Genomic DNA, 27,794 nt, shown 5'->3' on the forward strand with positions numbered 1-27,794 from the left:
GCTTCTTTCTCTGGAATTGAACTGGAACCTGTTCAGTCTTTTTAAAAAGCATACCCATAGCCCTCCCAACTCATTTTCTATGTTCTGTAATCCTCCTGTTTCTTCAAAGATATAAGACATAATAATTGCTAAGACATAATTGTAGTAACAGCCTGTGTAGTATGTCCAGGAAAAGTGCCATTGAGGCGTCTGTATTTGAATTTAGCATTTTCTCTTTATAAAGCCTAAATACCCTAAAAGCACTCAATCCCATTTGATTTTGGAAGCAAAGCAAGATAATGCCTGGTTGATACTTGGATGGAAGATCACCAACAAATAAATATAGGCTATATTTCAGAGAAAGTAACAGACAAAAATACCCCTTTTGAGTCTGTTTGCTAAGAAAAACCTGTGGAAAAATCAAGAGATCACCATAAATTGACAGATGGCTTAAAAGGCACACACACATACACAGACAGGTTATGAAGGGTCTTTTTTCTTCCTGTTCTTTCAAGGTGTAGGGTTTAATGATGAATGAATAACCTCTTTAAATTGTCCATTACCCATCTTGCTTCTTGTGTGTTGAGAGCTATTGTTAGTGATCTTTTCAATTTTTTACTTTGTAATGACAAAATTACAGTTTCTTTGTGTTCTTATTTTTTTAAAAAGATAGAAGAAACCAGTAATTAAAGCCTTTTCATTCAGTAGAGACAAACCAACTCTAGGAAGTTTAAATATATTGTTCATCCAGAACAGAGCCTGCAAACAAGAACTTTGAATTAGCATTACAAAGCACCTTTGCTGAATTGATCTATAATGAGCAGACATTACAAAAGAATCTTCCCTGTGGGGAAAGATCATTTCTGGATAATATAGCAGTTCATTAAGAGCAGTATAGTACCTTGTTTTTAATTCCACTTGTACTTTTATTATGGAAAAACAGTGCTTCAATTACACTGAAGGCAGGAGGAGTAAGAGTGAAAATTCAGCTAAATATTGAAAGAAAAGCAGTAGCTGGAGACCACATTATAATGATTCCATTTAGAGCCAGTGTGGTGTAGTGGTTTGAGTGTTGAACTGCGACTCTGCAACTCCAGTTTTTCATCCTTGCCTGCCATAGAAATCCTTTGAGTGACCTTAGGCACGTCACACTGTTTTGGACTCACAGGAAGGCAAAGGCAACCCCTTCTGGATATATCAAGAAAGTCCATCTTAGAGTTACCAGAAGACAGAAATTACTTGAAACAATTTAAAGAACCAGGGTAGTGTAGTGGTTTAAGCATTGGACTGTGACTCTGGATATTGTGCTTGAATTGCCACCTGGTCATGGAAACTCACCAGGTGAGACTTTGGGTGTCTCCCGCTCTCTCAGCTTCAAAATAAGGCAAAGGCAAGCCCCCTCTGGAAAACTTTGCCAGGAAAACCTTATGATAGATTTACTTTAGGGTTGTCCTACATTGGAAACAATTTTTACAAAGATATGCAACAGTAACACCCCTTTAGATCCTGTTTTCAATTTGTACATATTATTAGGAAAACCTAACACTATATTTCCTTGAAAACTGTAATGGTCCTTGCTCCTGCAGAATTCTGGAATTTATAGTTTAGGGAGGGACTTTTACACTGCTTGTCCAGAGAAGCCCTGGGCCTCCCTAAACTACAGGCCCCAGAATGCTGCAGGAGACAATAACAGCATTTAAAGTGGATCGAAGTGGAAAAGTGCTCAAGTGTGATGAGGCCTTTAGTCTCTTACAGCATTAAAAGAATGAAGGATAGTGGAGGGCAAAAAAAAATGTGGCAGAACCTTTAACTTGTTTTCACATGACGCTTTGTGGGTGAAGAGATTCACTAAGTACTTCACGTTAAGGTGATACTGAACACACTGGTAATCTCAAGGTTGGAGTTCTACAATGTATGTACATTGGGCTCCCTCTGTATCAACTTCAGAAACTCCAGTTAATTCAAAACATGGCGGCCAGATTGATTATCTAAGAATGAGCATATTATACCTATACTAAAACCACTCTGCAGATTGTATATTAGTTCCCGGGCAAAGTACAAAGATCTGATTATGTATTACATAACCTGTGTCCAGGTTACCTACAGGATCACCTTCTTTCATACAATCTTCTTCAGACACTTAGATCCTTTGGGAGAAGTTTACTTCAACCAGCCAGAACTCAACTGGTAACTTTCACCCTGAAGATATTTTTATCAGCCACCCTGAGACTATGGAATGACCTACCTGAAAATGTTAGACAGCTAAATGAGCTGTCAATATTTAAGATACAATTAAAGACCTATCTCTTCCAGCAGGCCTGCTCTTTTAATTTAAAACTGAATTCTAACTTTACATTTTATTAGTATTGGTGTTTTAATCTTTGTTTTATGCATTTTAATATATGTCTTTTAATGATATTGTGTTTTATCTGTGTATTTTACCAATGTTGTGCCATGTCACGAGGACAGGCAGATAACATTTTTAAATTATTCTTATTCTTATTAAAATAAGTGGATTTATATTAACCAATGCTCATGCAAAAATAAAAAACAAATTAGTCAAAGAGCCTACCATGTTTCTCCTCCCTCCCTTTTAAAGGAGTAATCATTTTAATGTTGCACAGTTATAACTGGCATTTACAGTTTTTCTGAAAAATATGAATTGGTGCATATTTGATATGATGAACTGAAATCTGGGAAAAATTAGTAGGAATAACCCACTAACTATTTAGACTATTTATCAAATATACCAATAAGTTGACTTCGTGTATAAGCTGAGGACAAATTTTGGGGCTAGAACTATGGATTTTGATGCCACTAGCATTTTCCCCTTCCATAGGATCATTCTATAGAGGTGGAAAAGCCAGTGGGGTTTGCAGCCTCTGGCTCTTTCCTTTTCCCTAGGCAGATCAGTAGCAGAGCCATGGTAGAAACTATAAGGGTGTGTGTGTGTGTGTATGATAAAACTTCTTTTAGTTTCTTCCATAATGGACAAAGGTCTTGCTTTTCACCACTCTACTCAGAGAAGTGAGGAGGTTTCCTTTTTTGTTATAACAGTTTACAATACATGCATTGACTTGTGGTTAAATTGATCCAAGTTTTTAGATAGATTTTTTGATTTTTTTTTAAAAAAGAAGATATATAGTAGAGTCTACAGGTTCTTCCATCTGACTATGTCAAAGCAAATGTAAAAATAGTTGTGCTCGTTTATTTCCGATTTTGGATTATTTAGGACTGTTTCCCTATGACTCCATCTACACTGATCATTTAATGCAGTTTCAAACTGGTATTGAAAAAGGTATTTTCACTGTGCAAATTATTTTATAGGACATCCTGGAACCAGTTTGAGGTCCAGATGGTGACTACACATACACAGAACACTGATACACATTAAGGGTTTCCTTTTTAATGTTCATTTGTTGTTTGGTCACCGCAATTTGAATCTAGCTTAAAATTGCATTAAATGGTGAGTGTGGATGATAGTTTCAAAAAACAGTTGTTGCCTTGGTAAATTATTCTGGATTATACTTTTTTGTTGTGTAACATCATTAATTGAGTGCCATAGTATTGGTGGAAAAGTGAAGTGACCTGGGAATCTACATGAAAGACTTTCTTCTTTATTTTCTCCTTCTGATCAGTTCCCTGCATTTCATATTTCTGCCCTTTGGGAAGTGAGTTAAATATATCAGGAAGTCAAATATCAAACATACTGAATTGACTTTGCAGCCATCAAATGCTACTTTATAGATTATATCAAAGTCTTTGACTGTATCTACATGAGAAACTCTGGATTGCTCTTAAAATAGGTGTGTGGCAACATTTGATTGGCCTTGTAAACTGTACTCAGGACAAGAGGCTTCTGTTAGGACAGAATATAGAAAAGTACACATGCAGGTTTACAGTTGGAACATTAAGAAAACAGAAATAATAACCAGAGAAAATGTACTTGTTGAAGACAATGAAATAGTTCCAATATTTCCCATATCTTGGCTCAGTCATTAATCAAGGAAGCCCTTTGTATACAAGACCTGCACAAGGACTTGAAAGTCTCTCAATCATAATGCCACCATAACTTGAAGTTATATTATCAGAAGTTAACAGCAACAACAAGGAGCTTCTTGTTCGAATTTGATATAAAGACATGGTTTGCAATAATGAGAATGAGTCTTGAGGAAACTTTAGGTTCATATGCAGCTAGTCCTATACCCTTCCCAGTTTGAAGCAAACCATTATTTAGCATTTTGTTAGAAAGAAGCAACCTGGCTTCTTTTAAGTTTGAATGGAAAATATTGATTCTGATTTCCAGACAAGCATAACCTGCAGTTTGTTATACAAAATGGCAAACCAAGAATTCAAAGGAATGCATAAGTTAAAAGTGATTTGGATATTGAATATGAGCCACTAGAAGAGACTGAAAAGTCAGAACAATACATTGTAATATGTAAGACTGAGCTTTTTGGTTACACATATTCCAAAACCCGATGCTAATTTACTTTGTGAGTATATTCTCATTTGAGGCATTTGCTGATGTTAATATTTTTAACACTGAAACAGAAATGTAGTTCACTCATAAAGGGATTGATAAAGTTTGCATACTGTGTTACCAAGCATAAACAAGTGATGTAACTTTGGACTGGTTATCAAAATATGCTTGAGTGTTGAGTATGCCAGAGTAGGTGTGGGATAGTGAATTGGATATTTAATCTCAGTAAGTTTACTTGGTTGCTCATGCTCATGATCAAATACAGTGATTCAAGTTTTATAGAAACAAGAAATCTAGTAGGCTTTCTGTTGGAACCAAGAGCTCTGGTCCAAATAAGAAATGACTAATACAAAGAGTATCCCCCCACACTAGTTCTTTAATATAGATTTTTAAACAACATTGTTCATTTTTTTCACAGACAATATATATGTTATCTATTGAAATCCTCCACCTCTTTTTTGTTTTTGATGAAAAGGCTCTTTTCTGCATTCCCACAAATGTACTTTAAAAAATCAACATGGTATTGAAATAAAAATGTTAGCACTATTAAAAAAATTAAAAGAACAGAACCCTACTTTTAAGTCAGCAAAACTTTTCCTACTTAACTGTTTTGAGCTACAGTTCTGAGCCAAAATAATGATTTAAAATCACTGTTTTTGCACTTTACAAAGATAAATTTGAATGTAAGAAATAATAACAAAATTGCTTGATTAGAATTCAAGTATTTTATTTGTTAATACATTTGTTAAGAAATATCTTAATATTGATACCTGCTCTAGCTATGTCATGCAAACAGTATTGAATGAAATGTATAGAAACAGCAGAAGTGCAATACCTGTGTGGACGTCAACCAAAATTCCACTCAGTTACAACAGAACAGTACACATTTATGAAAAGAACTTGGTGATACTAGTCTGGAAGCAGATTAAATCTTCTCTACTATAATGAAAAATACTGACATCAGAAACAAAATGTTGAAATCTTTAATAAAATAAAAGGTCACTCACTTGTCTGCTTGAGGTGCATAAAAGGGTTTTTTTTGGGGGGGGGGGTGTTACCATTGGCTAAGAAGTTTTATGGAAAGGGGTATGTGGAAGGGGGAGGAAATGGTTGTAGCCTTCTAATTTTTGCAAGTTTGCTATTGGTGCACAGGTAGATAGCCCTAGACCCCCAAAATCTGTTATAAAACTAATTGTCTTTGAATGAATTGTCTTTAAATTATGGCTGGAACTGCTTGGCAGTTTCAATCATTTTGAAAATGCAAGTGCATTACACAGAGGTAAAGTAAAAACATTACACAAAGTCATTTTTTAAAATCAGCTTTTACAAACAGCTTAGAAATATTGCCCCAAATGTGTTTGTTTGAGGTATAGGAGCTTTACTGACCTATGCATGCAGTTTGTATTCAGAGCCATGGACACTGCGAAACCCTTAGTCCTGAAAAAGGCAGCATACACCTGCAGAATCTTCTGGTTATAGTATGATTTGTCCTGTAAATATAATTAACTGAAGATCTTTTTTTCTTCTAGAAAATATATTTCTTCAGAAATCTAAACTGACCAGTTGGTCGGTTTATTAAAGGCCTATTTTATTAGTAGGATAAAATTGTATATAGAGACTGTAACATTCCCCCAGAGACTTCTGAGGGCATGATTTGCCATATAGAAAATTAAAACATATCTTGACAGTTCTTGAGGTGCCGGGGCCACCAAAATGTCTCCTAAAACTCAAAGGTTGACCCATTTTGTTGTTTTGTTTTGTGTTTTGTTTTTAAGTGGTACCTCCACAAAAAAGTAAAAATAATATACTTTTGTATTTGTGAGTAGTTTAAAATGTATGCCTCATGCAAAATCAGGGAAGAGTTCAAATTTACAAAACAGTTCCAGTGTGCTTGGTTCTCCATGAATTATTGAAACTGTAAAGCAATAGTCACTAGTAGTCTCTCTAGTTCAGTGGTTCCTGAGAAAAAGAAACTTTGCATGTGTCTGCATATCCCTTCTACTGCCTTGATTCCCCATTTCATCAGAACAATCAGAGGGGGGTACAGAGTGAGAATATCAAAGTTCTGTCCTACATCAGTGTTACATACTTTTGCATATTTGTGGGATGTGAGGTTTTCCTCATGTATCAACTTCCTCATTTGGAACAGACAAGATAAGCTGAAATTTTTGATATTCTCACCCAAATATTATATAGCCATACAAGAAGTACATGGATAAGTTAAAAAAAAGTATCATACAGATGTTCAAATGTCTAAAACAGCTTTCCTAAATTGCACTTCTCTTTTTCAGACATCTACACCTTAACAAGAAAGCAACAGACAAGCAGCCATATAGCAAGCTTCCAGGCGTGTCTCTTCTCAAGCCATTAAAAGGTGTTGATCCAAATCTCATCAATAACTTGGAAACCTTCTTTGAGTTGGATTATCCAAAAGTATGTATCAAGATCTGTTTGGGTGTGTGTGCTAAAGGTTGGACTTACAAAAACTGTACTTCTAAGGTTTGCTGTTGTAGACTATGTGGTGAATGATATTTTAGATAGTGTATGTATACATGGTCTTTTCTCCAAGCTATTGTGTGGTTAATGTTAGTCATTGATCAAAAGCAGTAACAACCAAAATAGGTTTCAGCATGAATCTGAATGGGACGAATGAATATCAATTATTTCTGTTCCAGCTGACAGTTGGCTTTTGCATGCTGCATCCCATGTTCATATTTGTATTCCTATGAGAACAACTGTCTTCCCTAGATTTTTTTTAAAATAGAGTTGTGTTAAATTATGATCATACATCTAAAGGAAAAAAGGGCTGGAGAAAAAAATGCAGCTAGATTAACTGGTTTTTATTTTAGTATGAGATTTCATGAATATAAATCCACTTCTTCAGATGCAGCATGCATCTGAATAAAATAAAATAAAAACCAGTTAGTGTTAAAGGTACTGCAACACTTCATTTTTTCCCTTCCTTTCCCTTCCTCCCTTTTAGACTGCAAGGGACTGACACAGCTATGAAATGAGTCACACACATAGAAGTTACTAGATTTCTTAGAATAGTTCAATAGGTCCACAGGCAGTAGCAATCTACTGGATACTTAATAATTTGTAAGCAATGCATACCTTGCAGTAAAAGACAGTACAGTAAATCCTTCTCAAGACAGGTGGTTGTTTGTGAGGCACCTGCCTCTATTAGGAATTAATTGGACTAGGATAAATGTTTTCTATTTTTTTCCAGTATAGAATATAAAAAAATGAGAGTGCAGACAGTCCCCAAGTTATAAATATCCGACTTATAAAAAACTCAGAGTTAAAAACAGGGCTGAGACAACAGGAAATGAGAAAAATCTACCCCTTGGAAGGGAAATTCATTCCTAAAAGAGTTATCATGAGAAAAGGTGTTGCCAATAAAGTTTTAATCACCAATTCTTGTTTCCACAACAAGCCTCCCCCCCCCCCTCAAATCCAATTATCTCACTAACTGAAACTGAGGTGAAATCTTCTGAACAGATAGACATTGTCTGAACAGACAGACAGGCAGCAAGCAAACACCATAGGGGTATTAACCCTTCACTATGCTACCCAAAGCTTTGAAATATATACTCTTGGCTGGAGTTAAAATTTAAAAATGTGCCTGTTCCGACTTACATCCAAATTCAACAGAAGAACAAACCTACAGAACCTATTTTGTTCATAACTTGGGGACTGCCTGTAACTTGAGGACTGACTGTTGTGACATGGTAGACCTTGACATAGAATGCATCACTTTCTATTCATTTTCTTTGCCTTGACATACAGGGTGAGGCAGCATTACTTCCTTTTTTCAAAATTTAATAAAACCCATTGTATGAATCAGATTTTTTTTTTATAATGTAGGCGCATACCTAAAGTTTTGTTTTACGTAGTTTTGAAGATCAAATTAGGTAGGTGACATCCCCCATTCTCCATTCTCCATACACTGAGTAAACCAATTTCTGGTGTTTGTCATGACACTTGCCAGCATAGCAGGCATTATGCTGGCAATTTCTTCCTGGATGTTGGTCTTCAGATCTTGTAGGGTCCTTGGACAGTTCACATAAACATGGGATTTCAAAAAACCCCATAGAAAAAAATCACAGGGGGCCAAATCTGGAGAGCGGGCTGGCCACTCCAAATCCAATGGAAAAGTAGGCCTCAATGGCAAAAGCACGCTCCTCACTGTTCCAACGCATGATGGCGACTAAACTGTGTCAGGACAAAACTTTTTACTCTTGCCTCTCGAATGAGACCACTAGTGCTCCGCTACGTCTTCAACCGACTGAATGGCGAGCATTTTAAAAAAGGAAGTTATGCTACCTCACCCTGTATATGTTATTATCAGAAAGATGTTCTGTTTGTGCACCATTCAAGTGAATACATTAGTGTTACAAGACCAGCTCTTTCTTTTTAGTAGGACTGGCAGAGATTTTGTACCAGGTTCAAATGTGTTTTCCTTCCCTTCTTGGGACAAACTGGGGTTCTGCTGCGTTGTTACTTGCTCTGAGATCCAGCAGTGTCTCTGGGATTTGGTTTTGGAGATTGCCAGAACATGGGACTTAACCTTGTTTGGAGACAGCCTTCTTTAAAGCAGTTGAAGACTTAGACTAACATTATAACTAAAGGGCTGTCCTAACATGCCATTCATCCATAAATACATATTGAGAGACACTTAAGATTTGATTTTCTCAACTGCTCAGGAGAGTAATGAATCCAATAAAGGGGATTTTACATTTGTTCCCTTGTTATAACCAGGTCATTTCCGGTTGAGATTTAGACATCTGTGGCTCAGTCTGCAAAAATAGGAAAGAGGCATATTAAATGTCCTGTATTGGGGGGGGGGGGGGGTATTTTGCTTGCTGTCTGGAATGAAGGAATGATTCAAGCAGCTGATATGAACAGCTGCCTCATTGGTGTACATTCAAACTGAGAAACATGGAGCAAATGAGAGGGGTGGAACATATGTGAAGGAAGTCAAGATGAAACAGATTGATTACAAGTGTGAATCTACTATTGGTGATGAGTCTGTTTTGTGATGTGAAGAAGGAAAAATGCTTTTCTTCTTCAATATAGCATACTGTTGTTGCCATCAGCAAAGGTTTTTCTGAGTACTGCAGGAGCTTTGTATCAGACTTTGGAGAAGGGGAATCCTTATTGTGTTGTGACACATCTGTGAATCCTTTTTTATGGTAATATTGTTTTCATCCATCATGACTAAGACTGAAGAGCTGATGTGTCATTTACAATGGAAGTACAGCACCATTTGATCCTTTTTGTTAGATGAATTATATTTACTGGAGCCTGAGGGTACAGATTTTTTTAAACATATCTGCTGACTGTACTTAATCCTTGTCTATAACTATATAATGGCAGAAATTTACATTATGAATGGGCAGAACAGGATCTTGCAATTGATGTTCTTTTCAGAATAATGTGAAGACCTTGTTTTCTCCAGATCTTTCAAACTCTCTATCTGGGCTCCCACTACTTATAATTCAAGGTGCTGAATATACTGGTTGATTTGCTTGACAAAGGGGTATAATGCTGCATTGCATTTTGCATTTTTGTTTTACAATTTGTTGTGTTTCTCTTCATATGTAAACCACACAGAATATTTGTGGATGAGTGGACATAGCAGCCACGTAAAAATGGCCAGTGGGTTTTAAACCAATGTCTTTCCACCCATTCCTATATTTTGTCTTGTTTTTGTAGCTTACTTTATTTTATTTTTAAAATATTTTCTATTAAAACAATTTAGAGTTCTAATATTTACAATGTCTTAAAAAGTGGGGTATTGGGGCAGTGGGGATGGGTAGAAACTATTGCAGGTGAACAATTAATAGATAATATAATACTAAAAGAAAAAGAAAAAAAAGGAGTTAAGGTCCCAATGTTCTAGGATCTGGATAAGCAAAGGGGGCAAAAAAAGATATTCGACTTTCAGTTTTCTCCACTGTGGTTTCCTTTCTAATTTCTTTATTTGGTTCTCTCCCCTCTTCAATGTTGTCCATTGGGTAACAATTTTTCTCTTCATTTTCAATTTGGTTCTATTATCAATTTTACTTTTTCTTGTTTTATATAGTCTCTTGTTGTATGCAATCCGTTATTTTTTATAACCTTCTAAATGGTTGGGTTAGTTTGTCCATATTCATTATATCCATTATACGTAGCTTATTATATATGTATCTTATTTTATACACTGATTACTCCAATATAAGTATGGTATAAAGGAAATTCACAGAAGTTTGAACATTTCTTATACTTCCTTATGATCTTGATATACATCCATCCCTTTGCTAAAGCATCTTACTGAACAAAAGTGATGCAGTTATGTTCTGCCAACAAGCTGTTGAGCCTAGCTTCTCAGCCAAATGCATATATGCTGACACTGTTTAAATGATACTGTTCTGCATGAACTCCCCTTATAGGAAATTCTCCTGGAACACTTCAGCTCTGTTGTGGTGCGATAATATCCTTCTCTGTATTACTACATCATCCTTAATTCATCACCTAGGCTATAGACGATATTATCTTGATTAGAAACTGCTTGACATCTGTTTCCCCCATTTCATCTTGGTTGTCTTTCTTGTCTTAAAAACTTCTCTGCAGTATTTGACTTGCCTCATAATTTTGAATAGTCCTCATATAATGGCTAATTTGAAAATAAAAATATAAGAAGATGTAAAGGATGGGGAGGGGGGTTTAAATTGAGAGGACAAAAGAATTATCTCTTTAAAATAATCAATCCCACCTGTTTGGGTTTTCACACATGATGATGACGACGTAGAATAATTTTTACATCATGGATTATAAGGCTCTAAATTTTCCTTTGTGTGGGATTTCCCCCCTCAAATCAGTACAGCATCACTATTTTAAAACACATCCTTTAGTCATTGTATGGCATTTTAAGAGTGATAGTCCCAAACCTAAATTTTTGTAAGTTTCAAATCTTGGAAGAGATAGAGTTCAAATGTGTTCAAGCATTTTGGTGTATCTATTGTTTTGAAATCCTCCAAAGCTGTGGCTGATGTCTGAACATTCACACAGTAGCCCCTTCCTTAGGAGATGAACAGTGGGGATGCATTTCACCTTCTGAGGACAGGGCATGCTTGTGAATGTTTACAGGGCAGTAACATCCTCAGGAACCAGCCATGCTGCATGGTAATTTTTGCCTGGTATCGCAGGTGCACATGATCACACAGGAAGGGGACTAGGCACTGCTTGTCATTGTCACTTCATCTGCCCAGTGGATCGAAAGTCTTCCTCTTCCTGTGTGCCACGTGCGTCTCTTTCTACTGTGCAATTTCTGAAGGATGCCAGGTGAAACAGACACACACTGCATGCTGGAAGAGGAAAAGAAGGTGAAATTTGCTGGGTAAATGAAATGAAAGTGGAACACTGGCATTTGCTTTTCCTCTTCCTGTATGCCATGCATGTCTGCTTTGCCAAGACAAAGAAGGAGAGGTACCAGAGAAAGCAGCACACAGGCAGAGGAAAATGAGCTATAATCCACAGTGTAAGTAAAGGATGCTGGCATGCAGGACCTTTTCCTGCCTATCTTCCCCCTAGGACCACAGTGGGTAGCTCTCCTACTCTCCAGGACTGCAGCTGCTGCACCGCCAATTCCCCCATTAAAGATAGTCATGTTTTTTCTACTTCTGTGAGCTGGGGTGAGGTGGGGGCTGTCTCCCTAACCCCTGTAAAAGTGGATGGCTTGATTGTACTTATAGATAATTTGCAGCATATATGTCATAAGTTCATATATTCTCTACTTATATTTTGATTTTAAGTATGACATACTGTAGGTGTTTTGGTTTGCTTTTTTCTTGGCTGAATAAGTGAAACCTATACGAAATTTGTGTCAAAGTATAACTCATTCACACTGTCTTAAATATTGTGGGGAAAGAATAAGCAATATCTTCATATTAGTTCTAGGAAAGCTTTCACAAACACAAATGGAATATGATGTGAGAGGAGGATAGATTGGGTGAATGCCAACATAACTCTTCAACTGTTTTCTTTGTCTGATTATGGCTTGTTCTCATGTTCCATCCTAAATAGAATGGATTCATTCCACTGTGCTCTGTAGGGTTGAAGTAAGGAATTTGGCGTCCTCCAGATGTCTTGGACTACAACTACAAATAGTATTTGACAGTTGACATGCTTGCCTTGCAGAATAAGGAAAATGGCTTGATGCTGCGTGAACAGTCTCTAGTAGTTGCATTTGTGAAGCTAAGGAGTAAAATACTATTGACAAACAAAATCTCTGCTCCTATAATCTGAAATAGCGTCTAAAAATGTATCTAAAACCTGTTCAAGATTTCTCTAGAGCAGCATGCAAGCTATACAGATTTTTTAAAAGAATAATCATCAAATCAGATCTAAACAAAGAAACCGGTGGACAAATTAGGGTAATAAAATTAAGGTGATTAAAATTCTGTCAAACAATTTAAACCACTTGTTGAGTTCTGCTTTGAGTTTGTTAAAAGGCACTTCCTATAAGATTTCTTTATGAAATGCATACTCTCTTGAAAACAATTTCAAGACGATTACCTTGATAGTCAAATGTTATAAATAATGCTAATGATATTTTTTTATTTATTGTATCAGAAGTGATTCAAGGGTCCAGTTGTAATGTATTTAAAAACACAGTTTAAAAACTTGGCATTATATTAAATGTCTTTTGATCAGTAGCTGGCCACATGGAGTGCCAGTGGTTTCTATAAGAAGGTCCTCCATTATGCATGCAGCAGGGCTCAGACTGCATTGTAATAGGTGGCCTGTGCTAATAATGCCTTTCAGTCTCCCCCATATCATTTCAGGACAGTAAGTTTAAAATTAAAGTTATTAGTATTTCTGTGATGGTATATTCTTACTCTTTTCCCCAGTATGAAGTGCTTCTTTGTGTCCAAGATCATGATGATCCTGCTATTGACGTGTGCAAAAAGCTCCTTGGCAAATATCCCAATGTTGATGCAAGACTATTTATAGGTGAGTGAGAACAATTGTATATCATGGAGTTGCCTTTTAATAGAGAGAAACCCAGATGAAGCAGAATCTGGGACAGTGATGCTAACCTGTCAATTTTTTTTCTTTTTAAAACATTGTCACTGTGGATAGTAAAACACATGAAGACAAAGCTTAATAGCAACTGCTCTAAATAGGTGTTTCCTATTTATCAGAATTACATTTGATCATAATAACTTTGTGTATTTTAGTCATACAAAGATCAGCTTCTGTTGCTGCAGTTACTCAGAAAAGTGTTGGTGCAGCAACTTGACTGTTAAAGGTGTTTAGTTCAACATTGTCCGTTATTGCTGCTGTTTGTACAGTACTTATTACATTTTTAGTTTCTAAAGTTTGTGTCTTAAATGCAAAAGACAAGTAAAGCATGCCAATCCGTCTCTGGCATTTACCATGCCATAGCTGATAACTTCTTTGTAATCCCATGAAATGTTTGTGATTAATGTTTTTGCAAATATATTCAACATAAAGACCTAGTGTCAGTTCTATCCCCTTTTGCTTGATGGCAAATAGTCAATATACTATAACGTGCAATGGAGCCAGAATGTTACAGAGAAGATGAAATTTTATGATGCTGCTGGATAGATATTATTGAAACTGTTGCACTTCCTAGAAATGGCTAACTAATACAGCTTGGTGTATGTAAGTGTAGCCACCAAGAAATATGTGCAGCAAGATGTTATATTAGCTATACATCTGTGCTTCTACTTCTTTGCTGTAGACAGGCACATATTACCAAAGGATCTATACTTCAGCTTCTCAAGTTCACTCTGCACCTGGTGATCATGCAATGTTTATTCAAAATCAAAATTGCTATCCTTTCCCCAGCTAGATTTCAAGCTTGAGAACCTGATTAGTGGTTATGAACCTCCGTTTGTTTATCCAGAAACCTGACATTTCATAAAGTACCTCTTTAGCACCATTTTATTTGGAAATTGGTATCCCACAAACAAATGTTTAGTTTGTTCATATACATTATTTTTCTCCTCCTTTAAGGTGGTAAAAAGGTTGGGATAAATCCGAAGATCAACAATTTAATGCCAGCATATGAAGTTGCCAAATATGACCTCATATGGATTTGTGATAGTGGCATTAGAGGTATGTTAGTTTGGTACGTGGCAAAAGAATTAAAAAAAAATTGAAAGTGTGCTGTTAAATTTGATGATAATGGCAACAAATATTTGCTTTTATTCCATCAGTGTATAGGACTTGACAGAGCGCGCCATTTATACTCATGTATAAGTCGACCTTATGTATAAGTCAAGGGCATATTGACTTATGGATTTTGATATGATCTATGGATAAGTCAAGGGTCATTGTGCTGGGAGGAGAAAGTAACAGTGCTGCCACTACTGTTTTCCTCCCAAGGCATTCAAAAAGGCTTTTCACCATTTTGTTCACAGAAGGGAATAGTTTGTTTTTTGATCAAAGTTCAGGTACGCCACTAACTTCTTATAAAAAAAGTAAGCATTCCCTTCTATGGGTAGAGTGTTGAAAGCCAAGAGCATAGTCCATTCTAGTAGTACAGTGGTACTCAACCTGTGGGTCCCCAGGTGTTTTGGCCTACAACACCCAGAAATCCCAGCCAGTTTTCCAGCTGTTAGGTTTTCTGTGAGTTGGACACCAAAACATCTGGGGACCCACAGGTTGAGAACCACTGCAGTAGAACCTAAAGGAAGCAATCTCAAGAGTTTACGGACAGTATTTTTATTGCCCTTGATAAATCAACCCAGATATTTTGAATTTCTAGACTTATACTGTACATGAGTATATACAACAGTAAAAAAAATAGTAGGTTGCTGCCCAAAGAAAGTTTGGAGTTGGTTTTCATGAAACTGGCGACAAAGAGAATAGTCACAGTGAAAGAAAGGTGACATTGAGCATTCATAATCAAAGGACTCAATCATTGGTATTTAAAAGCAATATGAAATTTGTTTAAATTCACAATATTTCATCATGAATTAATTATACTAGTTGCTTTACTGCACACAGACATACACTTATTTGGTAAAATTTGGGGAATGAGACTGGATTTCTGTGTAATGGCATCACACTAATACATCTTAAGCTAAAACTTGAATTTGCTGGTTCTGATTCTGCAGTAGGTACATCAAGTGAACAATATTGTCCAGACCAAATAATTTTTCCTCACTTTTAGCAGGGTAGGCATAATTGTCATTTGACTTTATGTCATAGTACTTCCGACTGTAGCATAGATCTTCTTTCTTATTGTACCAGATACATTTGAAGCCTGAATGACATTTAGGTCTTTGCATTTGGATATTTTTTGCTTCATATTATACAAATTGGGAGTGTAGACTTATTTTCAACATTTCTGTTTGTTTTTTGGTAATTTTTCAAGAGTGCTTGAGTTTAAAACTCAGATTCAGAATGTTCTAACTGTTTTGTTATCATAAACATATGCCAAGAGATAATAGCTGTCTTTCTTTTTTGTTGTTTATAAATGAGCAGAAAAATGTGAACTTCATGTGCTTGAAATCTTTTGTCTCATTGAGAAGTGAATATTTTCCTATCAATGTATGATATATTAAGCCTAAAATATAGTTTTTTTTAAAAAATCCTGGCTATTAACTACAGTCTACACTCTTATTTTTTAGTAACGCCAGATACACTGACAGATATGGCCAATCAAATGACAGAAAAGGTTGGACTTGTCCATGGTCTTCCCTATGTAGCAGATAGACAGGGATTTGCTGCCACTTTAGAACAGGTGAGTACTCTTTTGTGCTCTTGCTTTTTTCTCAATTATTTCCTTCTTCACATTTTCTGTTTACATTTCTGGGAATTCTGACAATTCCAAAGCTCAAAAAGCAACAGAAACACCAGCTATTTGAGAACAAGAAATGTGTAAGAATAAAAAAAATACCTTCTTGCTTTTCTTTCTATTCTTTCTTTAATCAAAATGCTGAAGATCCTGCACTGAGCAATAATTTGGACTTCATGTGGCCTTTATGGCCCTTTCCAACTCTGCGATTCTATGGTTCATGATGTAATACAAGATAAAAAGATTTTAGTTCTTGCTAATGATTTCATATAGAAAAGCTATAGTTTATTAGTCTTATATGCAGTGTCCCTTTTAACACTGACTTTCTAATGGGTTTGAGTCAGTAAGTAATTTGAATGTTTTATTTTTTTTGTAATGATTCATTCTTCTGCTGTCATTATTTTTGTGTGGAGTTAGAAGCTACATCACCTAGTCATTTGTTCGTTTTCCTGAATTCTAAGCTAATTGGTTAAATCCAATATAATATAAATGGAATTCTTCCCATCTTCTCTTCCAGTCTCTGCACACAGACATATCTCCATACTGAAGCAGATTTGTGAGGGCATGCAGGGGCCAAATGTCTGTTCTGAAAGTGTACAGTGTAATATATTTAAAACAAAACGGATAACATATAGAATCATAGAGTTGGAGGAGACCAAAAGGGCTATTCAGTCCAGCCCCCTGCCTTGCAGGAACACACAATCAAAGCACTCTCAACAGATGGCTATCTATCCTTTGCCTAAAACCTCCTTTTGATGAATTAGCATATTTAGGAGAAACAGCTGCAGATTCTCTCTCTCCCTTCCCTCCGGTTAGAGTAGTAGTATTTGTATGCAGTGACAGAAAGCAGTTAAGAAAAAAAAATATTTTATTGATTGCTGTAGTCACAGAGCAAGTACTACATGTTTGGTTTGGCACGTCACTGCTCAGGTGTTTTGCTTGCTTTGGCTAACATTATGTCTGAACACTTAAATGATTGAAGCTTTTTGTCACTAAGACTGTGTTTTGATGCTGGCACTTCAGATTTAAAGTATAGCATCTCAGTGATTAATATTAGAAATGAAAGGTGTTGATGTGGAACACATTTTACCACATTTCTGGCACCTTGTCTACTTTGCATCTCTTTTTCCTAATAATTTTCTTCTTCTTTTTATTATATTACTGTTGTAGTTGCAGTTTCTCTGCTGTCTGAATAATATTAACCTGCTTACCATGCATACCATGGCTTGCTGATGTTTACTTAGTTAAGGTGCAGAGAAGGGCATTTTCTGTTGTTGTTCCTATTATATATGTATCTATAACATTAATGCAGTTTGACACCACTAACGGCATGGCTTGATGTTATGGAATCCTGGGATTTGTAGTTTGGTGTACTCTATTGCAGAGAAGGTTAAAGGCCTTATAAAGTTAAAACTATGATCCCATAGGATTGAACCATGGCACTTAAAGTGGTATTGAACTTCACTAAATATGTAGATGGTTCCCCCTATGTGGAACAATCTTCCCTTGGGTTTTGTTGGTATCTCAAAGTCAACAAAAACTGTATTTCTTTGCCTGGGCAAACACATAGGATTTTTGTAGGATGAGAATGAAGACATTATATACCTGATTATTGTTTTTAGCAAGTGGTTTTATTACATATAATTTTATTGTAATCAATTACAAATACTAGTTTGAAAAGTAGAATATGAATACTCTTAAATTCATAGTCTTATCCATGTAATTTTAACTTGGAGTACACCTTTTTATCTACATCTCTAGATAGAAGAGTAAAATTGATTGTATTCGTCTATCTAAGGAACATTTTCCATTTGACTGCTCTTTGTAGCTAGGACAAATACTAGTATTAATCATTATTCTCTTAAAAAAACAATGACAGCATAAAGTAAACATACAGGTTCAACTTTTATGGTCTGTACTGGAGAATTCACAATTAGGCGTCTGCACAGATTTTTATATGAATGACAAAATCTTCATTAAACACAGGCATAAATGGTTGCTTAATAATATGTGACTTGCCTTTGCAAATTGATGCAATTATTTTACAAACATTTACGTAAATGTTGTAGTCAGTATGCTAGTTATTCACCATTAAAAGTATGCTGTCCCTGCATACAGTAGGCAGAGGATTTAAAATTCATATGATGGGTGAAAATGCATGCCAGTATGGAAGAAAATATGGAAAGTACTTAACCATATGTCACCTTCCTCTTTTTTTTTTCTTCCTTTTTTCCGAATAGGTGTATTTTGGCACTTCCCATCCAAGGACATATATTTCTGCCCATGTAACTGGTTTCAAATGTGTAACTGGGATGTCTTGCTTGATGAGAAAGGATGTCCTAGACCAAGCTGGAGGACTTATAGCCTTTGCACAGTATATTGCTGAGGATTACTTCATGGCTAAAGCAATAGCAGACAGGTAAGAAAAGACTATCTCTAGGCAAAATTCTTCCTAAATTTTATTCTTTATAGAGTTTACTGCATAGTCCTTTTAAAAGCACATTATTAATAGTTTTCTGAATTAAAACTAATCCAAATAAATCAACTAAAATGCTTAACAGTTCTTTGTTGAGTGAGGTTGGAGCAGTATGTAGAAGTTCAAAGTCCATTCGAAGCTTTTATTGACTCTTCAACAAAAATGGGATTGTATGATTCCACTAGTCTAATATTCAGTATTAAGACCACTTTCATATGACACTACCAGACACGAAGTTGTTTTTTCCTGAAATCATATTTGGAGAAAGATACATCATCTGCTTGAATACGGCTTCAAAGATACTGGGGTTTTGCATTCACCGTCTGTTATAATCTTGATCTTAATCAATTAGTTAGAGCCATTCTGCCATGTCAGTCATTTGTAGAAAGTGGCCAGATATCCTATAGTGTCAAGTCAGTCACAGAATAGAGGGCTCTCCCAATGGTCTAGCACTTTTATTGTCCATGCCAGAAGTGGAAGACCAGTGGGAGTGGAAGACAAGTGACAGGTGGCCTAGTTGACCTTTTGTACTCACATCTACATTCAGAGGCAGGATTTTTTAAATTAAAGAATAGCCTATTTTTTCACTATTTAGGATTCCTTGGAGCTGAGATACTATGGAAAACTCAGGAACTTCTAATGCTTAAAGCATATGGAAGACAATCTGACAATCTGGAAATACTAGATGAGTTTTCTGTTTACCCAAGATTTAATAGATTCTCAGCCAATATTTTATTATTTCAGGTCATTAGCACCTAGTAAAAGTTCAGAGAAAATGATTATATCATGAACATTTATTTTAATAACTTGATTCAAAAAGTGTGAAATAACTATTTTTAACAAGCACAGTTATACCTAGAAATAAGTCATGAAGCTAATATTATATTTTATTACTCTGCCCTCATTTTTTGTGGAGTATAGGTGATTGGCTTGAAAGCGGTTGTGTAGAAGGAAATGAACTGAAATCTCATTTTATGTCTTCAGAAACAGAAATTAAGGGCCAACATATATGAAAGGATTATGTAGTGGAGTTTGAGCTGGACTATATATAATTTTAGACTAGAGATGGATATTAGTGTGTTTAAAATTCATCTCGTGCTGAAAATAGGTAACAGAAAACTTCTAAATCGAATTTTCTTCCCAATTTACTGATTTGGTATGTGAAAGAAGCCTTCTTTACATGGGAATTCTTAAACCTAGTATTGCTCATGATTTATTATAATTGCATTCATGGTGTGCTTTAATTTTCAGAGGCTGGAAATTTGCAATGGCCACACAAGTTGCAATGCAAAACTCTGGTTCCTATTCAATTTCCCAATTTCAATCCAGAATGATCAGGTAAAATTATTCTAGTTACTTTTACTTTTAACCTTTAATCATGCAAACCACCTCTTGTTGTAGTTATACTGACAAGGACATTTGTCTGGTGGTTCTTTTTGCTATATGAACAAATATGTAGACAATGGAAGAGAACTATGGATTGTACAGATGCATAGTATTTTAAGTATGATAATGTACTGGTGAAATCAAAGCTCCTTGCTTTTATGTACAGAAAGAAAACAATCCCTCAAGCCTTATACATTGAGCAGGGAATTGCTTCTTGAATGGCATTGGGAAGATTAATCCTCAGTGCCTGATTTTCAGTTAAAATGACTGTAGATACAAAAGAACTGTTGATATCAAAATTAGAATACAGATTTGCTGTCATTGTTAATTAAAAATAGATCAGTGTCGCACATTTAGAAGTAAAATTATTAACCAAATCAGCCTTTATAGTTCCTACAGTTACTTATTTTAAAATTATAAGTTTGCCCTAGCAATACTAAATAACTTCAGGTATTCATTTCAAGTTAAAAAAATCATTATGCTTTTTGTATAGCAGTAGTTATATATGTTTGCCACACTGATTGACTGATTTTTGAGCTCATACCTTGTATGGTGATGCTCCTTCTTCTAATATTGGATGATTAAATTTGAAAAAGCTTTTAACTAGTAAGAAATAAGTTCAGTTTTAGAAAACATGGTCGTTATTTTTAACCAGAGTTTTAACTGAAAAAAACTCACTATGTCTTTTTTGCTATAAAATCTGCTACATTCATGTGAAAGGCACATCTTTTAAAAGATATTAGAATAGCATGTGTTCATACGGTAATTTTCAGAATATGTTGCAGTTCTTCCCTCATCTTTTATTTTTTCTATGATCAAAGTAGTACATGCTATTATTTCCTCCTTAAGTTGAATGTCTCATTATGTAACCTTTAGATATTTTATTTTTCAAAAACTATATTTTTAAAAAATAACACTGCGTAAAAATTAGGACTACATTCTCATTTATATTGTGTAAACAGCTGTCATAGGTTAAAGGACTGCATTGGCTCTGAGAAGACCTCAGAAGGTTACATTCCCCATTGATTCCCTTCAACAATTTTTATAATATTTGCAGCCAAATGGCCCCATATGCCCTCTAGGGTGTGTGGAGGAAATTTTAACTGGGGTTTCCACCTGCTCTTGGCAATTATAGGGCTAGGAGGTACCTATGGTGGCAAAAATGAAGTACAATTGCCTCAAATCCTCTTAGAGAGTCTATAGGGGTATGGCTGCAAAAATGGCTAGGGGACTCTATATGGTATGCATACCACACATTGTCCATTCTTGATTTCTATCTTGCCTTTCTTCCAGCATGCTCAAGACTATGTATGTTATTCTCCCCTTCCCTTATCCTGACATCAGACCTGGGCAGTCGGTCAGGCTGAATGAAAGTCACCTGTCCCGGATCATGCAGGAAATGTAATGGCTCCGTGGAGACTAGATCTCCACTCTCTCAATTGCCAGTTCGGCGCACTAAACATGACCATCAACTGTATTATCAACTCTCTGTTCCTACAAACTAGAATTTACCTTGATTTCAGAACTACCAATGTAGCTTAAGAGTTGCAGCTTGATTCAAACCTACTTTTTCCTTTGCTTAATCATAGGTGGGCCAAGCTACGGATCAATATGCTTCCAGCCACAATAATCTGTGAACCAATTTCAGAGTGCTTTGTTGCAAGCTTAATTATTGGATGGGCAGTTCACCATGTTTTCAGATGGGATATAATGGTTTTTTTTATGTGTCACTGTTTGGCATGGTTTATATTTGACTACATTCAACTCAGAGGTGTCCAGGTAGGTTCCATTTTTCAGAGCCTCCTAGTTTTTCTGGTGCTTCAAATGTTTAAAATGATGTATTTTGCATAATAAGTGCAGTGTGAAGATTGCATTTAAAGTGGGGGAGGGAATCCCAACTATCAAAAACGATACAGCACTCTGCAGCAGAACATTCCATATTCCAATTTATTTATTGTTGTATGTGTTGTGATAGAAAGATATACAGGTCCTAATTGTAATTTAGGTCCTAATTGGAATATATCCTATACAAAATTGGACTTGCATAACGAAAGAGGGTTGACTTACTTTTATTTCTGTTTTATTGTTCAGTACAATGAGAACTATTTTTATCAGAAAGTCAGGGTGAAAGTGTTACAGATAGGTAACATTTTAATGTTTTCAATGTTTTCTCTACTTACTAGTTGTCAGAAACTTTTCAGTTAAGAGTGGAAACAGTCGAAGTTAGCTGCTCCAGAGAGTATAAAATTAAATTGGATTTTGTGTTAGAATTGATGTTTCAATAGTGTGGTTCTCTTGGAGCCTGGAAAAGATAGGAGCTAACACTGGATCTAAATCAATTTGTTGTAGACAACAAGTTAAACATAAGCCAACAATGCGATGCGGCAGCTTAAAAAGCCAATGAGATTTTGTCCTGCACAAATAGGAGTATACTGTCATCCAGGGAAGTCATGCTATCCCTCTATTCTGCATTGGTCAGACCACACCTGGAATACTGTGTCCAATTCTGGGCACTGCAGTTTAAGGGAGATGTTGACAAAGTTGGAATGTGTCCAAAGGAGGGTAACTAAAATGATCAAGGGTCTGGAGAACAAACCCTATTAGGAGTGGCTTAAAGAACTGGACATGTTTAGCCTGCAGAAGAGAAGGCTGAGAGGAGACATGATAGCCATGTATAAATATGCGAGGAGAAGTCATAGGGAGGACGAAGCAGGTTTGTTTTCTGCTGCCCTAGAGACTAGGATATGGAATAATGGCTTCAAACTACAGGAAAGGGGATTCCACCTGAACATGAGGCGGAACTTCCTGACTGTGAGAGCCGTTCAGCAGTGGAACTCTCTGCCCCAGAGTGTGATGGAGGCACCTTCTTTGGAGGCTTTTAAACAGAGGCTGGATGGCCATCTGTCAGGGGTGCTTTGAATGCAAGGTCTCTTACAACTCTTATGATTCTATGATTCTGTTAAATAAATAGCTAAGTAAATTCCTGTAATACAGTGATTAGCTCTACAAGTTTAAAAGTAAGGTAAATTCTTGATAATATTCCCATGGTATGTTCATTGTGAAATTACTGTTAAAAATGATAAAAGTCAGTGTACTATAGAGGTTTGAGCTCTGGACTATGACTTTGGAGACTGAGGTTCAAATCCCTGTTCACTTAGGAAAGCCATACTCTCTCAGGCTCAGAGAAAGGGAGAGGCAACTCTACTATGAACAAATCCTGCAAAGAAAGCCATGCAAAAAGCCTTAGAAGCATCATGAGTCAAAAATAGGTTAAAGACACAGAGCAACAAGAAAATATTTTTCAAGCTTTAACTGAATTTCAGGATCCCAGACATGGTCCCATATAGCTAAAGAGTAACACCTTAACAGATCTACTGATAATTAGACATTATGGCAGTACTGTTTTTTTTTTTAAATCCAAGATGCTATCATTAAGTAAATATTAGATATAGTTTTTAGCATTTTCACTAATTGTGAATATCTGTTTGTATCATCCCCAGGGTGGTTCGCTGTGTTTTTCAAAACTTGACTATGCAGTAGCATGGTTCATCAGAGAGTCAATGACGATATACATTTTCCTCTCGGCTTTGTGGGATCCTACTATTAGCTGGAGGACAGGACGCTACAGGTTACGCTGTGGAGGCACCGCAGAAGAGATCCTTGATGTATAGCCACAGCTTTATGACTGTGTATTTCAAGAAAAGAAAAAAGGAGAAAAAAGAAAGTATTATAAATTATGTTTATATAAATGCTTTTAAAAGATCTACCTTCAATAGTTTTATTACTTGTATGTTTTCGTATCTCTTTCTTTAATTTATTTTGCATGGCACTTGCATCTGTGAAAAAAGTACATCTGTAGTCTTGGCCAAATGGTACCTTGTTTCCATGTACAAAACCAAATCAAGGGAATTGGTTCCAGGATTCGTTTTTCTTAGGAATTTTCTGCAGGACGTTCTAAAGATGGCATCTTTCAGCATAGTTAAAGCTACTCTCTGCTAATCAAAGGAATTAATCAGCGGGACATAAGAGGTCCATTGGAAACTATTGTGCAAGGCACAGCTGTGAATTTGTCTTCCATGGCCTTTTGGTCATTGGATTGCATCCTTCAAAGAGCTAACAATCTTTTTGTACAAGTGCAGTTTGCTTTCGAAAGCACAAGTGGTGAGACAGAAGGGGAGAAGCTTATTAGTTGATACATTGCCTACCTCTTGCAGTTGTTGTGGGACACATAGAAATGTGTAGGTAAGGCTTATGAAAAAAAGCAAATGCTGTCAGCTTGTCTCTGTATATGGATATATAGATTAAATGATTTTGGTCTCTCTGTAATGAGCCAAAAGCTTGATGTGGCAGGGTGGGAAGAATTAATGGTTAGCTATGCCTAGAGGGCATCTTTTGGCCAACTCTAATTGGTTCTGTCTTGAACCATTTTAATCACTGTGCTGTAATTAGCCTAGCTAATTCCCATCTTCACTTTTTTTTTTAAAGGGGGTGAGGATTTTTTGTTTCTTTGTGAGTGAATGATTGATAATTATGGGGTGGGGGGATGTATTTCAGAAACATTTCATGTCTGAGCTATTTTCCTATACACTGTCTTCTTAAGAATGTAACTTCATGATGCAGGTATTTAATATCTTTTTTAAATGGACATAGATCTCTCTTATACTTTAGTCATCCTTGAATATCAAATTGCAATAGAGACTTGTCAATATATTAAAAGGCAAGACGAGTTTGCTCTTACTGATATGAAATTGTAAGCTTTAACTATGAAACTAGGACTAATTTTGATTCCTTCTGTCATTTAATCTAGTTTCTAAATTTGATTTTTGTATTCAACTTGTAATGGCTAAAAAAGACTAGATTGTAACCAAGTTGTAAATGCATGCTGCCTCTTCCCCCTCTTCTCTCTCTCCCCACCCCTCTTTTTCTCTCTCACTTCTTTTCAGCTTGCTCTCCAACCCTGCTGTGGGGTTACTCTTAACATGGTGAACTGGACTTGTTTAAAACTGACAATACAGAAAGCAAAACTGGGAGGGGCATGGCATAAAGCCTTTTGTTTTCTTTTATAAATGTATTTATGCTGCTTTTTTTCTTTCAAATGGGCATGGCATGTTGTCACCATAAAGGTCTGTTGCTAAGTGCATTGCCAACATGGGAGCTTTAAATTCTAGGTTATGCCTGGTCAGTGCCACAGGCCAGAACTGTAGCATATTAGCAATAACTGAGTGTTTATATAGACTTTTCTCCGATTTACTGAGCCAGTCCATTTGATTGTCTGGTGTACACACATTGAAATGTAACAGTGTGTGTGTGTTTATACATGCACATGTTTTGTGTGCAGACGAATACTATGAAACATTCCCCAAACCATATCCCAAATTCTCTTTATTTGCCTTATGACATTACAGAATTTGTTTTGAAGGGCATCTTCACAAACAGAGGCTTTTAATGCATGTTCCATTTTCTACATGTGAATCGGGAAGAATGCTTCCTGAGGAAGGTTGCACACTGCAAACAAGTCTGGTTATGACCCTGTCAGGCTGTATTTTTATTGTCCTCATTGTTAATCACTGTTGATTTTGCGTATTACAAAGTTTGTATTTTTATTTGTTTTGAGAAGTTTGGTTGATGCCATCCATTGCACTGCTAAAATGAAGCATAGCTGATTTGGCTTGGTGATGATCACCATGAGTGCAGTGTAATACCAAAAACCAAAAAGGCTGAACAGACTTCAATGTGTGTGTGTGTGTGTGAGTGTGTGTGTGTGGTAGCTATGAAGAACAGAGTTAGAGGGTGTGTGAGTGTAAGTATGTCCATTTGTGTGTGTACACATTTGTGAAACTTGAGTAATTTGATTTCTTGTATAAGAAACTGGGTTGATTATGAAATAGAAAATAATATTTTGGAAAATTGTAGGAGGTCACTGTGACAGCAGAAAGTAAGGGTTCAAAGTGGCTAATTTAAAACTGTCTGTCAACATGTTAAGAATACCATGTTTATTTAAAATTATTGTCTTGGTTTTGTTTCAAAATAAATTTTGAATACAATCAAATGTTTTGAGTGAGTAAAGCTGTTTATTTCCTTCCCCCATTATATTAATTTTTTCGTATTCACAATAGAAGTGTTTTCCTCCATTTGGGATCATTTTCATGGCTCTCATATCTAAAATGCTGAAGAGAGAATAGGATATTTGAGCTATGTAATTCGTGGAATTCTGGCAGAAATGTTTGGGGAGATGACTGGAAAAAAACAAAGGACCTATGAATTATTTAAGTGAAGAGTTAAACAAATATTAGGATCCACACCAGAAAACATTATAAAAACATTTAAAAGATTAAAAAAGAAGACCAAAGAAATCTGGACGGAAGTAGGCTGTAGCTTGGAGAAGCTGTTGGGAAACTGGATTGAAGGGTTCAAGACTGAAACTAAGGGAAATGTAATAAATGTATTTGGACTGGAACAGTTTTATAAAATCTTACCTCAAGATTTCAGGTGGTAGGTACAAGACAAACAACCAAAAACAGTGGGCAAAGACAGGTGAAATAATGAACTATCTAGTGTTACTACATAGTGAAAGAGAGAAAATTCATTTTCTTTTAGGAGCATAATCAGAATCTTGTTTTATGTGCATTGTGGGGTAGATTCAATATAATGATGCCATCACAATTAAAAGAAATAAACTTGCGGATCAAAATCAAGTAAACTATATGAGGAAAATTCAGTCACCTCTAGCGAGAAATCCAGTGAGGTTTCCAATGAAACGGATATCCACAGAAATATCTGACATTGTAACTTCAGGAAATTTGCTGCATTGTATATGTGTCACCACACTTAAGAGACCAGTTCTGCTCTTTCCACTTCATCACACTGAGTGTTTTGGGTCTTTGCTCCTCTTCGGGGATGGGGCCAACCGAGCATCATCACATGATACTGTCCATGGCCCTACCCCCTTGATCATTGAAGTGGCGAGGAAGCATCACAAGATGCTTCCTCGCCAACAACAGGAGGGAAGGCATTTTATGTGTAGCTCCAATGGAGCTATCCACATTTTTGGCCCTTTCCCCCAGTCTGATGAGGGCAGGGACAGGGTGCCAATGCACCTTGTCCCGATGCCCCCCATGTGATGGTGCTCTGGCAGAGTGAATACAGGGAGTTGTGGCTTCTTTTAGGTTCTCTTGGGGTGGTCTAAACTTTTGCCTTTTGCCACTTGTCTCTGAGATTATTCCTTTTTAATAGGAGTTAAGGTATAGCTCTTATATTGATCTGTGGGCTGTAGCTCTGAACCTCACAGCTTTCTCCCCGCTGAAATTTTCAATTTTCTGCTGTAACCTCATGTCTCTAGTCCCCTGCTCTTCCCCCAAAATATTTGCTAGTCATTGAGATGTCATCAGACTTCTTTTTTTCTATTGCAACATTCCAGCATGAAGTAAAACCTGTTGGGGTAAAAAAACATGTTTCCTTCAAGCTTTAAAATGAAGCAAATTCCTTTTCTCACCACTGCAGGTTTTTATTTCTATTTACTTGTTCTTCAGGATTGTTTGAAAATGATGTATATTTCCAAGGGAACTCCTGGCCCAACCTAACGTCTTGCTTCAATTCCCTTTTCCCAGAAGAAAAGTTGTTGTGTTCAAGGATAAGGGCTTGAATTAAAACATGAC

At 36.2% G+C, this 27,794-nt stretch overlaps 1 protein-coding gene across 1 annotated transcript in view; it reads left to right on the plus strand.

Annotated features, from left to right (window-relative positions):
- The window catches only part of UGCG (UDP-glucose ceramide glucosyltransferase), a 40,871-nt gene extending 14,683 nt beyond the window's left edge, over positions 1-26,188 (plus strand). Inside the window, exons 2-9 of the mRNA XM_067464356.1 lie at positions 6,754-6,895; positions 13,357-13,459; positions 14,489-14,590; positions 16,111-16,223; positions 18,518-18,696; positions 20,005-20,091; positions 21,729-21,918; positions 23,640-26,188. Of these exons, the coding sequence (XP_067320457.1) occupies positions 6,754-6,895; positions 13,357-13,459; positions 14,489-14,590; positions 16,111-16,223; positions 18,518-18,696; positions 20,005-20,091; positions 21,729-21,918; positions 23,640-23,810 (1,087 nt within the window). The 3' untranslated portion in view covers positions 23,811-26,188. The remainder of the gene's footprint in view (positions 1-6,753; positions 6,896-13,356; positions 13,460-14,488; positions 14,591-16,110; positions 16,224-18,517; positions 18,697-20,004; positions 20,092-21,728; positions 21,919-23,639) is intronic.
- The last annotated feature ends 1,606 nt before the right edge of the window (positions 26,189-27,794 follow it).

This window comes from Anolis sagrei, chromosome 2, assembly GCF_037176765.1.
Source record: "Anolis sagrei isolate rAnoSag1 chromosome 2, rAnoSag1.mat, whole genome shotgun sequence".
Taxonomy (NCBI): Eukaryota; Metazoa; Chordata; class Lepidosauria; order Squamata; family Dactyloidae; genus Anolis; species Anolis sagrei.